This window comes from Dermacentor albipictus, chromosome 8, assembly GCF_038994185.2.
Source record: "Dermacentor albipictus isolate Rhodes 1998 colony chromosome 8, USDA_Dalb.pri_finalv2, whole genome shotgun sequence".
NCBI classification, from domain to species: Eukaryota; Metazoa; Arthropoda; class Arachnida; order Ixodida; family Ixodidae; genus Dermacentor; species Dermacentor albipictus.
Genome location: NC_091828.1, coordinates 16,947,416 through 16,961,271, shown reverse-complemented (window position 1 = coordinate 16,961,271; position 13,856 = coordinate 16,947,416). Strand labels below are relative to the sequence as shown.

Genomic DNA, 13,856 nt, shown 5'->3' with positions numbered 1-13,856 from the left:
GTGTGGAAAAGAAATTTTTCTAAGACCTGAGCAATAATCGGCAATATTGAAATTGGCCGATAGTTTTCAATACTATCTTTCTTCCCTGACTTGTGTAGTGGTATAATAACTGCAGTTTTTAAGCATTCTGGAATTTCGTCGCCTTCCAAAAAACCATTCAGTATATGAAGGATAATATCTGACAGCGCATTGAAATTCCTCCTGATGGTGTGTAAAGAAATTCCATCATACCCAGTGGGCTTGTTAGGACGGAAACTGAAAATAATTGCCTCCAGATCACCCTTCAAAATTTTCGGAAGAAAAGCCGACGCAGATACGGAATGCCCTAACGGTGAAGTGCTTGTATATGGAGAGAGGGCCCTTTGGGACGCTTTAACAAAGTGCCTGTTGAAAGCATCAGCCACTTCTGTGGGAGGTTGTTGAAAAACGCCGAAAATAGAACGGCTATTGGAACTCATTCCTCTGAGATGATTTACCAAAGACCAAGTTTTGCTTACATTATTTGACGATTGTTGGAATTTATAAAAAATTCCAACAAATAATAATAAATAATAATAATAATAATAATAATAACCAAATAATGTACTAGTTGAGAGTTTGCGCTCGTGTCATCTAGTTATCTCCTTAATGATTGTGTTTGCTGCGCAACACAAAGTATGAATGATAACTAGAGGTTGAATCGCTTCCCAAGTTATTTTTTATGTGAAGCTCGGGGAAACGGCTATACAGATACGCACACGCCGACTCAAAAGTGGGCAAAGCACTCTAAAAAAAGCGAGTTGCATGAAAACGCACCTAATATTTAAAAAAAAGAGCTCCGGAAATACCCTTCTCACGACGCCTGTCGACGCTATACGGTTAGCATTGCAACAATGCAGCGACACACCGTGTTGCCAAAAACATCTTTAATAATGCGAAGAATACTTCTCCAACTGCAGCCACTTTTTTGGTGGTCGAGCGGGCGGTGTATCTCCCCGTTTTCGTAGGCCGATCGAGTTGATAGTGCACTCTAAATTATGTACCACGGGTATGTACCACTGGGTACGTGACGCTGGATATTACTTTGCGTTTAATCTTATATCCTGCATTTTAAACATACATATTATTATTATAAACATAGCTATTAAATACCTTACTTATTAATGCGATTAGCATTCTTATGATATTGCGCGCACTTTCCCGAGGCAGCCTGCCCGCGATGTTGCTAACCATATTCTCGCCAGCTGCGACGAGGCAACCGGGTTCGGCAACGGCAGCCGGGCAAGCTTGGTGCGTGAGAGCGTGCATGTGCCGCTCACGGCTTTGCCCGCTGCACGCCAACTCGTGTTACAGATACGCGCCGCTGGTTACGTGCGACTCCGCAGTCAAGCTCCCTTTTCTCAACGTGGATCACTGGGTATGTGAAACTAGGTATGCGCCACACTACACTACATTTCCATGGTGTTAATTGGGACACTGGGTATGCTTCGCTGTGTATGTGTCGCTCCTTAATGTGAACATCGTTCACCCCAATTTCGGTTACGGGTTATGTGCCGTTCTTCAATGAGCCTTTTTTTACGCTAACATGAGTGTGTCACTGGGTAACTTGGGCCGTTAAAACCAAATGGCCACTGCTGCTAGCAGGTGTGGGAGCGCGAAGGGGAAGGAGTCCCAGTCCGCAAGTAGGATCGGGCGATGCCGTCCGCCATGCCTTGCCCGAAGAAAACAACCTGAATTTGTAAAAATAAACACTGTGCACTTGAACATATCATGCGATTCTGTCTCTTTCTCGCTGGTTTCCCCATCACAAGAATTCGTCACGTGTAAGCCCTACTTAAACACTTATAGTAAGACAAAATGGTAATCGCATTACCGTAGTCAATCATCCCCAAAGGATGAATCCACCGCCATTTTTATCACTGGTAACAGTACAGCATATAATTTCCCCATAACCGTTCGCTACATAACGTTTACGTCACTCGTAGACCCGTTCTCTACAAATCATGAATGCTTTACACTACATGGACGTCACGCATTGCCGAGTGCCATTTTTTTTATCAGTAGGGGTCAATCTGAGATTTCCATTGCTTCAAATCTGTATGGGACATACACTTTCTCCGAGATTGACTCACATTGTTATGGCATTTTGTCATCAGGGTCAGTCATGACCACGACAACGTAATGCCGACTGTTTGACGACGACGAAGTGACGGTGATGGAACGATGTCGATGCCGAAAGCGGTATAACGACCACAGCAAAACCACAATGGGATGGCAATTCTGAAATGGCAACAGCGGATGATGATTTTGCGTTATTTTAGCTCTAGGACTAATCAATCTTCATTTCTAGCTCCAACGATAAAAAATATTGATATTTTTATGCCTATAAAAGTAGATAATGTTGCGACGTTGACGGATTTGAAATCAGACCAGCAAACTATGGACTAGACGTAATCTCCCCAGCGTTCGCACTTATTTTTAACCTGTTTTTTTGTATCTGGTGGCATTTTTCGAAATAACTTCAGGTTGCTAAAGTTATAGTTTTACGCCAGCAGGGTGGAAAGAATGAATTAATCAACTCTAAAGCCATATCTGTTGTTATAATCGACCTGTCAAGTGTGAGAAGTATTCGGGCGTACGTCCTCGTGACAGGATGATTTGCCTCTTCGCAGAAAAGGCTTTTAGGATAGGCCTGGAGAACGACCTGTCACGCGTGAGAAACGATCAAACGTGCGTTCGCATTACGAGATAAATGCCCTCTTCCCCGAAAAAGCTTCACATCTTTATTCCCTGAGCAGACACAAAACGAGCTACGAAGAGAAGAAAACCCGAAGGGCAGGAGCTCGTCGACTGCAGAGCCTGACGAAGGCACTGATACTTCCACAGGCTCCCCAAGTTTTCGAAGAAGTCATCGACAACCACAAGACCGCACAGGGTTATTTAAGGCCGTCCTGCCCTCCGTGGTAATCAGAACCGCTCGACACTCGGATAGGGTCACAACCATGTACCGATAAAATGAATACATTCTTTTCAACTTTTTTTCCCTTAATCACGATGCCCGCCTTCGTCGTTGTTTTCTAATTCTTGCCGTGAAGACCCACCTCACCCGTTCGAAATTGTATCACTGTGCTAAAAATTTTTTTCAGAGCATCACATGCTTTATAATCAAACATAAATAATGACGAACATATGCAGTTTGGATTTGTGAAAATCAGTGAACTGAGACTGCCTTCCTGCCGCAGAAGGAAATAATATTAGATTGCTTGGAACGCCAGCTACTAACTTTAGGTGTTTTTGTGGATGACTCCAAAGCATTTGATTGCGTAAATCATACTACCCTATAACAAAAATTTAAATCTTAATGCAGCGTTGGGGGCGTCAAAATATAACTGGATCGTATCCTCAATACCGCATGCAGCAAGTATAGTCGCGCACCCGATTTAAAAGCGGTTCGTGCATAGATGCCACAAAGAAGTATTTTTGGGACATTCGCTTTTCTTTACGTGTATAATAATGAGTTAGTTAGTATTGAGAAAGACTCTAATTTATTGTATATGCAAACGACAAAGCTATACTCGACACTAGGAAGAATCCTACAGTTGTGATCAAAGGAAACAAAACTGTGGTCCTGGAGTGTCGCGAATTCTTTAACCCTATTTGTTTACAAAACAAAGGTAGTTTTTAGGCTAACAAATCGAAATATTGAGACACGTGCCCCACTGGAGCTTAATGACTCCGTCATACCAACTATTAATTGTGTCAAATGTCTCGGCATTGTGTTCGAGCAACATATGTTGTAGAATTCTTATGAGAAAATGGTAATCGGTAAGCTGTGTCGGAAGAATGGAAAAGTTTGCAGGTCACGTTTCTTTTTTGTTAAAAAAAAACATTTATTTTATCTTGTACACGTACAAATATTTGTTCCTATCTTGTCTGGAGTACGAGTTCATATCTATCCTATTGCTATCTTGTCTGGAGTACGGCAACGTTATTTAATGATACTGCACCGCATAAAATACGAAAAAAAGGCCATACAATGTATCCTAGATTTGCCTTATTACCCTTACACCAGTCCTCTATTTAAAAAGCTCACTTTGCTAATGCCTAATATCTACGAACGAATTTCACCACAACATTACGCGATCGAAATTAGAAGAAATAATGACACCTTAAGACGTATCTCTAACTTGACGCTAAAGCATAAGACGGTCGATACACGAAACCACACTAGTGCTACTGCATGATTGTACTGCATCATTTTTCACTGACTCATAGTATCATGCTGCATATTTCTTCAGCCCTGCATGAGAAAATTCCGTACGGTTGCGATAGTAAGCTCAAAGAATAAATAAGTCTATGGGAGTCTAAAGACACGCTGAAGCTTTCAACAGCGGTACAGCATCCGAATGCGACGGATGTCGCTGTCGCTGATTCGCCGTTTGTTGAAGACCGCTTCGAGGCGACTGCCGTCCTTGGCCAGCAAGGTGAAGAGGCCCGGGGCACGCGCAAAGAACTCCGAGCCGTAAAGCATTATCGAGTCCAAGTCAAAGGGCGAGAGCAGCCGGTGCTCAAAGGGCTGCATCTTGCGAAAGTTGTGCTGTCGCCCTGCACGAGCAAACACATTGAGCCGTTTCATGGGGAACATATGTGCGGACCGGCACACAAATGCACTCATTCGATCTACGAAGCGGCAAATAATTATAGAACAAAGCCAAGAATTAGGGAGCATAGCGCGTTATATACAGAACTGTACCTGCCAATACAGTACGAATTAAGTAAAGCGTTCATGCTGCGCGCAACTGCGTCTGTTAACTATATGATTGTTACTAATACACACACACACATTATATATATATATATATATATATATATATATATATATATATATATATATATATATATATATATATATATATATATATGCACATGGTGTGTCATGTAACCAAAGAGAGTGAGAGAGGTATATAAAAGAGATGAGAAAGGCAGTAGGTTTCTATCCTGCACTGGGGAAAGGGAGACATGAAGATCTTTAAAAAAATCACACGCATGAAAAGAGTGGGAGAAGGGAAATAAAGAAAATTTAAAAACCATTAACCAAGTGTTTTTAAAAAGTCGTTAACCGCAGCTGAATAAACCAAAGACATATGATGTGCCGTCATGTGGCAGTCCTTGATATATTTTCTGATATTGCGCTTAATTATTTATTTAACTAAGATCAATTAAGCAAATTTTTTAATATTTCCTTTAGGACCAAGTGTTTTTACCTACGTTGTAGAGGGCATTTCAAAACGACCGATTCAATTCGTTGCGGCAACGTACATGCTGCATGGTGATTTTTCCCTGCGTTTAAAGAAAGCCCGTGATATACAAAATAAAACAGCATGACTCTCTCTCTCTCTCTCTCTCTCTCTCTATATATATATATATATATATATATGTATATATATATATATATATATATAGAGAGAGAGAGAGAGAGAGGGAGAGAAAAAACAACTTGCCGCAGGTGGGAACCGAACCCACAACCTTCGCATTTCGCGTGCGATGCTCTACCAATTGAGCTACCGCGGCGCTGTTTTCCCATCCAGTTTCTTGGGTATTTATGTGTCCAAGTAGAAGCCTGGGAGTGTTAGCCAGCGCCACCACACACAGACCAAGGCGGTCTGTGTGTGTTGTCCTTGGTGTCAATGTTTGTTGGCTTCTTATGATATGACTATATATATATATATATATATATATATATATATATATATATATATATATATATATATATATATATATATATATATATATATATATATATCATAAGAAGCCAACAAACATTGACACCAAGGACAACACACACAGACCTTCGCATTTCGCGTGCGATGCTCTACCAATTGAGCTACCGCGGCGCTGTTTTCCCATCCAGTTTCTTGGGTATTTATGTGTCCAAGTAGAAGCCTGGGAGTGTTAGCCAGCGCCACCACACACAGACCAAGGCGGTCTGTGTGTGTTGTCCTTGGTGTCAATGTTTGTTGGCTTCTTATGATATGACTATATATATATATATATATATATATATATATATATATATATATATATATATATATATAGTCATATCATAAGAAGCCAACAAACATTGACACCAAGGACAACACACACAGACCGCCTTGGTCTGTGTGTGGTGGCGCTGGCTAACACTCCCAGGCTTCTACTTGGACACATAAATACCCAAGAAACTGGATGGGAAAACAGCGCCGCGGTAGCTCAATTGGTAGAGCATCGCACGCGAAATGCGAAGGTTGTGGGTTCGGTTCCCACCTGCGGCAAGTTGTTTTTTCATCCACTTTAATTTCCATTATTTCGTTTATTAAGCACAATAATTTCCCCTATGTTGTCCTTGGTGTCAATGTTTGTTGGCTTCTTATGATATGACTAATAAAATCGGGACCCTCGGTTAACCCCCTTTCTTCTCGTGTATATATATATATATATATATATATATATATATATATATATATATATATATATATATATATATATATATATATATATATACGCATGAAATGAAGGTAACATTGCGACAGGACCTTGTCATTCAATAAAAGAGGAATACTTTACAGTAACTCCCTTGTCTCCTAATAACAATTCGTTGAATTCACCAAGCTGAAGGCATACATTAATTACGGCAGTTGCAGGTACCTCTAAATCTTTGTTGCCACTGGTGCTTCTTTCACGGGCATAAAAAGATCCCTGCATGAATGTTTTGGCACCAGCAAATAAGTCCGCTCGTCGATACTCAAACCTGCAAACTTGTGCTCAAGAGCACAGTTGTCCGGCGTATACCTGAGTAATACTCAGTATTGAAGGAGTCGCAATTACTGAATGAATGAAATAATTAATTGACTAGCTTTATTTTCCCCTCCCGATACTGCAGGAACATCGAGATAAAATTCGCAGCCGGCGCCTGACGGGCCTTCCGCTGAATACTGCGGGGCTCTGGGCCCCCAACTCTTGTTTCCTTCTCAAAATGCGAGTGAAACGTACAAATATGCTCTCATAAAGCAACGGCTGGACCGCTTCGGATGAAAGTTCTTGCATGGGAGAGCAGAAGTTGAATTCGGATAACTGTAGGAAAGAGCATAATGACTTATGCTTTCCTACTTTTTACTAAAATTGCGTAAATTGGTAAGTTCGGAAAAATAGAAGCACGAATTTTCAAAATCCGTAACTGTGCGCCAATTAGAGATATCGCACTTTTGCAAACTACATATGTTGGAGCACTTAAATCGTACGAATACAATATATGTGTTTACAGTAGGGGTACGCGAACCGGAGACGAATCAAATGAAATACCTTTCCAGTAGTTTTCAAATGTCGAGCCGCCATTTCCCCAATTCATATAACACGTCGCTCACATCACATTATTAGCAAGTTTATGTAGTTACACTGCACGTCGTAATGCGTCGTTTATGAAAGTGCACAGATGAAGCATTAGAAATGACTAAGCAGTTTGATCTCATATAGAGCATTATTCGGAGAGTGCCACTGATCGCTATAAACCCGATCAAGTCTGGTTCCGTCAGCTACTTCGTCGGCGCTACTACGTAATTTATCATGTTTCTCAAGAGACGACAGTGATCGTACTTTTGCTCCAGTTTGATGTTCGATTGCGTACAGTTGACATTTTAAAATATTTGTGAGGTATATTCGAAAAATATTCGTATTTACGAATGGTGACTATTCGATTCCAAGGCCAAGCCGAATAGTACATTACTCGACTTATTATTCGGAAGTTGCGAATACTGGCAAGGCTCTAGTTTACAGTCCATTTCAAATTCTTACAGCGCCCACGAAGGTGATGCAGAATTCCTACTCTGAAATGTGTGTTATATATCAGAGCACTGGACATTAGATAATAGGCGTAGTTTACACAATTGTAATGCAGCTTAATATTGCGCAGGCACAGAGTTTAAAACTTGTTACCTGACTTGTTGCGATCTTCTACAGATGTACCAAAAATTAAGCACCTAAATAAAAGATCTACTTGTTTAAGTCGCTAGATGAAGCGTTTTCTCGTAAAACGCACTAGGCTTTACACCGCATTACATTCGATGCATTGGTCGTTGAGCAAAGCAATGTTTCTCTTCCCATAGGGGCTATGGAGCTCGAGCTTCCGCCGAACGACAGTATGACAGCTTTCGCGAGGAAGCCTGTACCCGGCTCTACGTTGTCCAGGAAGACGTCGATGTACTCGTCCCTGTCGGAGCGCGAGTGCTCGTGGTGGAAGCCGACCACGTGCAGGAGCTCGTGCATCACCGAGCCAATCTGCATGCAGCCAAGCCCCAGGGACAAATGTTGGCGGCCTCCCTTGCGGCCTACGTACGATCCGCACCTGCGCACGTAATAGAAATAAAAAATGGCCCTTGTTAACGTGAATGACATTCACAGCATACTCAGACCAGTATTCCTTCCGGCTATCTAGATATCCACGCGCCGTTGTGGCGTAGTGGCCTTGATGTTGTGCTGCTCTCTGCTCTATGAGTTTCTCTCTGACGTGTAGTGCAACTGATTTTATTTAACGTTAGTTTTGACAAGTACCCCATAAAACTAGCGTTGCTTTTTCTTCCGTTGAAGAGTATTTATCATCATCAGCAGTAGCAGCCTATTTTATTTCCACTGCAAGACGAAGGCCTCTCCCTGCGACCTCCAATTACCTCTGTCCTGCGCCAGCCAATTCCAACTAGCGCCCGCGAATTTCCTAATTTCATCGCCCCACCTAGTCTTCTGCCGTCCTCGACTACGCTTTCCTTCTCTTAGTACCCATTCTCTAACCCTAATAGTCCAACGGTTATCTAACCTGCGCATTACATGACCTTCCCAGCTCCATTTTTTTTCTTAATGTCAATTAGAATATCGGCTATACCCGCTTGTCCTCTGATCCAAACTCTTCCTGTCTCTTAAAGTTATGCCAAGCATTCTTCGTTCCATTGCGCTACAGTATCCGACAACTCTGACATTGCCTTGCATTCCTTCATTTCTTCTTACTTTTTTTTCGCATGTGCAACCAGCTTCTTCGCGAATTCTCCGTTTAACGTATATGCCATAATATTCGTCATCATCATTATCCCCAAAATGGCAGCACGATAGAAGGACACGCCTAATGGTAGAGCATCAAGCTTCGATTTTTGCATCAGACACCTAATTAATTTTTTTTACGCGTGATCTATTTGGCAAGACAGCAGCCGCACCCAGCAGCAGCAACAGTCACGAAAGTCCGGAAGGGTTCCTAATAGGACTTGTCTTCGTCGTTCTTTTGGTCCCTGTCTATGTGCGCGCTGTGAGTGATGTTTGAAACAATAGAATACCAACTAGCCCGTACCCAAACCCTGCTTTCCAATGGGAGCCTTGCTTTAAAATGGGGGCCGATTGCAAAGGTAGTACAGCCTAAAATAAGGTCATCCAAGTGTCAACGATGCAAAAGACAAGATTGATGTATATGTTAGTTCAAGTGATTCGACAAATAAATGTGTATTATATCTCTCTATCCTGTCTCTATTTCGTGTTCATTATTCCCTCATTTTGTATCTTATTCGTATCGTATTCCAACAGCAAATATGCCTACCTCGTCTACTTTAGTGCCGAGTGCTGCTGATTGCTTACTTTTTTTCACCAAACGGCCACGGGGGCCAATCGCGGAGATTGGCACCTTATGTTTGTCACGTATTTAGGCGTACCTAGTGACAGACAGCACACCATGTACAGATGATAGAAAACGTTTATAACAGAAAAACGAGTAAGACAAAAAAAAAACGACAAAGAACAATGACTGTGTAAACACATGCCAAATATATAACCTAGTTATTCATACACAACCAACCAACACTTCCACTATCGTCTCAATTCCTTATATGAGGCAAGCAAAACAGCCTGGCCGTCACGACGTGGCAGAACAACACGCGGCCGTTGTAGCTGGACGGGGCTGGTTTTCTCCCTGGCGGCAGTGCACCCGAGACGCACGTGGCGCCGGACGTGGTTGTTGTCGGTAGTGTGCCGTGTCTCTGACATGGCCAGGTGATTGCCTCTGTGGCACGGGACAGCGGCCGGTTACGGCATCTTGGGGCTGGACTGGGGCCGCTAAGCACAGCTACGGCGACGTAGTCGGGACTCAGGAGCTGGAGCTGTCGCCGGCCAACTCTCGGACCTTCATGGAGAGCAGGGAGCAGGTCTGAGGTCCTCAAAGCTGCCGCTACCCGTCGCCAGAGCACAGCTGGAGATACGTCTTCCCGGCTCCTCGCCCAAATCCGCAATGCCAGCTCATCCGCCTTTCCCTCCTTTTTCTATGACTCATCTCGCACTTCCCCAGCTTCGCGCATCACGCGTCCACTCCCACTTCGCTTAACCGACCGGCTTCGTCATCTTCGTCTTCTTCACATGTATTTTCAACACATAATAGCCCCAGCTATCACTCATCACAATAGTGCAATGTGGTTCAATCTCGACTACGTTGGCACTACTTACGCCCGTACCGCTACGACTATTCGTGTACTCTCGTTTCGTTGAGATCTACATTTTGATAAGTTCTTCGATTCGCTTCGACGCTCGAAGGAGTCAAAGAGTTTTCTTTCTGGAATTGGTGATGGGATACCCAGATCTTAGATACGCCAAACCCATGTGAAATCAGTAAAGGAGAATTTATCCTCAGAATATGGCGGCGGCCATTCGTGTGGGTACGTGCTACAGAGCACGTCGCCATTCGTGTGGGTATGTCCTACTGAGCACGTCGCCCGTCTTCCAACGAGCTTCCAACGTGCTGCAGCTTCGGAGGCTAGAGCTGCACGCTTGTCGAAATGCCCAAGACCTCCGGTATCACCGCAAAACGATATAGAAATACATGTTGAAGGAGTCCCTACATTTACACATGTCGACACGGGCGCAGCCATTTCCGTCATACGTGAGGCTCTTTGCCGTAAGGTCAGGAAGCTCACCACATCACTTTCTGGCTTTGTACTTCGTACTGCCACCACGGAGCCCATCGAACCTTCAGCCGCATGCACCGCTAGGATTGTCATTCAGGACGTACTTTACACGATTGAGTTCGTTGTGCTGCCTTCCTGCTCTCGTGATGCCATCCTGGGATGGGATTTTCTCTCGCGCCAAAGAGCCGTCATTTACTGCGCCCGCACCGAAATTGCTCTGTCTGTCCTTAACAACATTCTGCCGGCTACCTCTCCCGCCCCTGTAAAGATAACTGTCGCCGCCGATACTGATCTGCCGCCAAGTACTCCAGCACCAGTCCTTTTGTTTTGTCCATCTGCGCCTGACGCCCAGGTACGGTTCACGCAATCATCTACTTTTCTTCACCGCAAACCTCTACCACATCCATTCGCTGTTCTTGACGTAGGCGGGGGTAAAACAATTATGTTAGTGCACAACCCCGATCGCATACCCGCTCACTCTCCTTCGCGACGAGTTTCTCGGCTCTGTCGAGTCCATTGACATATCTGAGTGTTTGGACGGACCGGGCTCCTTTTCTGGACTTTTGCTCGATGCCGTGACACATTTCCGAAGAGCTCCCAACTGACCGAGGTCTGATTTATACGTTGACGCCAACCTTCCCCTTGAAAACTGCAAGCGACTTATGTATCTCCTGGATAGTTTCCGCTATTCCTTCGACTGTATGGAACACGTGTTCTGTCGTACGGACAGTGCTTCCCACCACATCGACACCGGCCTACCCTCAGACAACGTCCCTATCGCGTCTCAGCGACGGAGCGTCGTGTAATCAACGACCAAGTGAATGATATTTTCCCATGGTGGTGACGCTGAAGAACACAGCAGCAATACTGTGAACGCCAAAACGAACTTTAATTCGGCGAACCTATGCCCACAAAACAGGCTAACCTCATAGCACAACGATAGCGGCGAACACGGTCGGCGATCGTCGAAAATCTTATCAGCGGGTCAAGCGCGTCGGCTTTTGTACAGCAGTCGTCGAATATTTCAGTCTAATCGTTGGGAACCGCGTGCCTTCCACAAAGTTCTACACCATTCGCGTCACGCGATGAAATCAGATAACACAAGGTTCGGCGACAACAGACAGCGGATAGAAGAATCGATAGCTTTCCAGAAACTTCAGATACATGCAAGCGCGTCCTGCGCTGTGCGATAACATTTGTTAGGCGGTCAAACGTAGTCGCCCGATAAAGAGAAGTACATGTGTCAATATGCTCGAGCATGGCGCCATTCAAGCATCCCAGAGTCCGTGGCCTTCTCCAGTTGTGAAAGCGAGTAAAAAGGATGGTTCTATTGGAGTATATTTCGATTACCGCCGTCTCAACAAAGTAACACGAAAGGACGTCTGCCCCTTACCCCGAATTGACGATGCACATGATGATTTACAAGGCGCCGAGTACTTCTCGTCATTGGACTTGCGGTCTCGTTACTGGCAAGTTCCCATGGCCACCTGTTATCGCTTTAAGACAGCGTTTGTCACCCCTGATGGGCTATATGAATTTAACGTCATGCCATTCGGACTCTGCAATGCGCCCGCAACTTTCGAGCGCATGATGGCTAACGTACTTCGCGGTCTCAAATGGAATATCTGTCTGTGCTACGTTGCGAAATCGCCGTGTTTTCTTCAGATTTCTCGACGCACCTCTATCGTCTCCACCAAGTTTTGACATGTATAGAGAACATAGGTCTTCTGATGAATATCAAAAAGTTCCGCTTTGGGACTCGCAACTTAGCAATCTTGGGCCACGTCATTTCCAAAGACGGCGTTCTCCCCAATCCTGTGAAACTTCGAGCTGTTGCCGAATTTCCTAAACTAACGTCACTGAAGAACCTCCGGAGCTTCATCGGCCTTTGTTCTTAATTTTTTTTTATTTTTGCGCAATTTCGCGACCATTATCGCTCCTTTTCCACGCCTTCTCACCGTTGGCACCGACATGTATAGCTGGTTTCCTGAATGTGATGACGCATTCCAGACACTACACGGCCTACTCAAATCTGCTCCTATACTCGGGCACTACGATCCACGGGTGCCTACGGAGGTGCCATCAGTGTGGGCCTTGGTGCGGTGCTAGCAACGCAAGCCTGGTTATGACGAGTATGCTGTCGTCTACGCGAGCCGAACTCTCACGAAGGCCGGGACCAACTACTCAACCACTGAGAAAGAGTGCCTGGCTACAGTATGGGCTCTTCATAATTTCCGACCCTAGCTTTATGAACGACCCTTTTAAGTCATCATGGACCACCACGCTCTTTGCTGGTTGTCAAATACGAAAGACCCCTCGGGCCACACCGGTCGCTTGGCTCTACGGCTACAAGAGTATAATATCCAAGTGGTGTACAAGCCTGGCCATGAGCACTCCGACACTGACGCCCTTTCTCACTCTCCTCTACCCCATGATACAGTGTCTCTCCCGGCACAATACACCGCTCTTTCAGAGTTTAACGCTGAGTCCATGCATTCGGAGCAACGAAAGGACCCGTGCATTGTTACCATGCCCGACGTTTTGTCGGATTCGAACCATCCCGCCCTCCCGCGCGCTCCGCTGTCAAGTCTCTCATTTTACCGTGCGAGACAACCTGCTCCATCGTCGCAACTATATACCGGATGGTCGCAAGTGGCGTCTCGTAATACATCGTCACGTGCACTTCGACATCTGCGCAGCTTTTCATGCCGACCCCCACAGGGGTACCGCAGGCGTGCGGAAAACTTACGCAAGTTTGCGCCAACGCTCCTGCCCGGTATGTGCTTTGTACTGAAGTTATATATATATGTGCCTGCAAAGCCTGCGAACAACGCAAGGTTCTTCCGCGACGCTCGAGCGGCGCTCTTCAGCCCTTACCTTGTCCAGCGCGGCCTTTCGATCGCGTCGGCATCGACC

General features: G+C 44.7%; 1 protein-coding gene across 1 annotated transcript in view; it reads right to left on the bottom strand.

The window, feature by feature from the left end:
* Positions 1–244: 244 nt before the first annotated feature.
* Positions 245–13,856, bottom strand: part of LOC139048633 (astacin-like metalloprotease toxin 5) — a 37,048-nt gene continuing 23,436 nt past the window's right edge. The window contains exons 5-6 of the mRNA XM_070523084.1: positions 8,181–8,356; positions 245–4,584 (exon numbers count right to left, since the gene is read on the bottom strand). Of these exons, the coding sequence (XP_070379185.1) occupies positions 4,364–4,584; positions 8,181–8,356 (397 nt within the window). The 3' untranslated portion in view covers positions 245–4,363. The remainder of the gene's footprint in view (positions 4,585–8,180; positions 8,357–13,856) is intronic.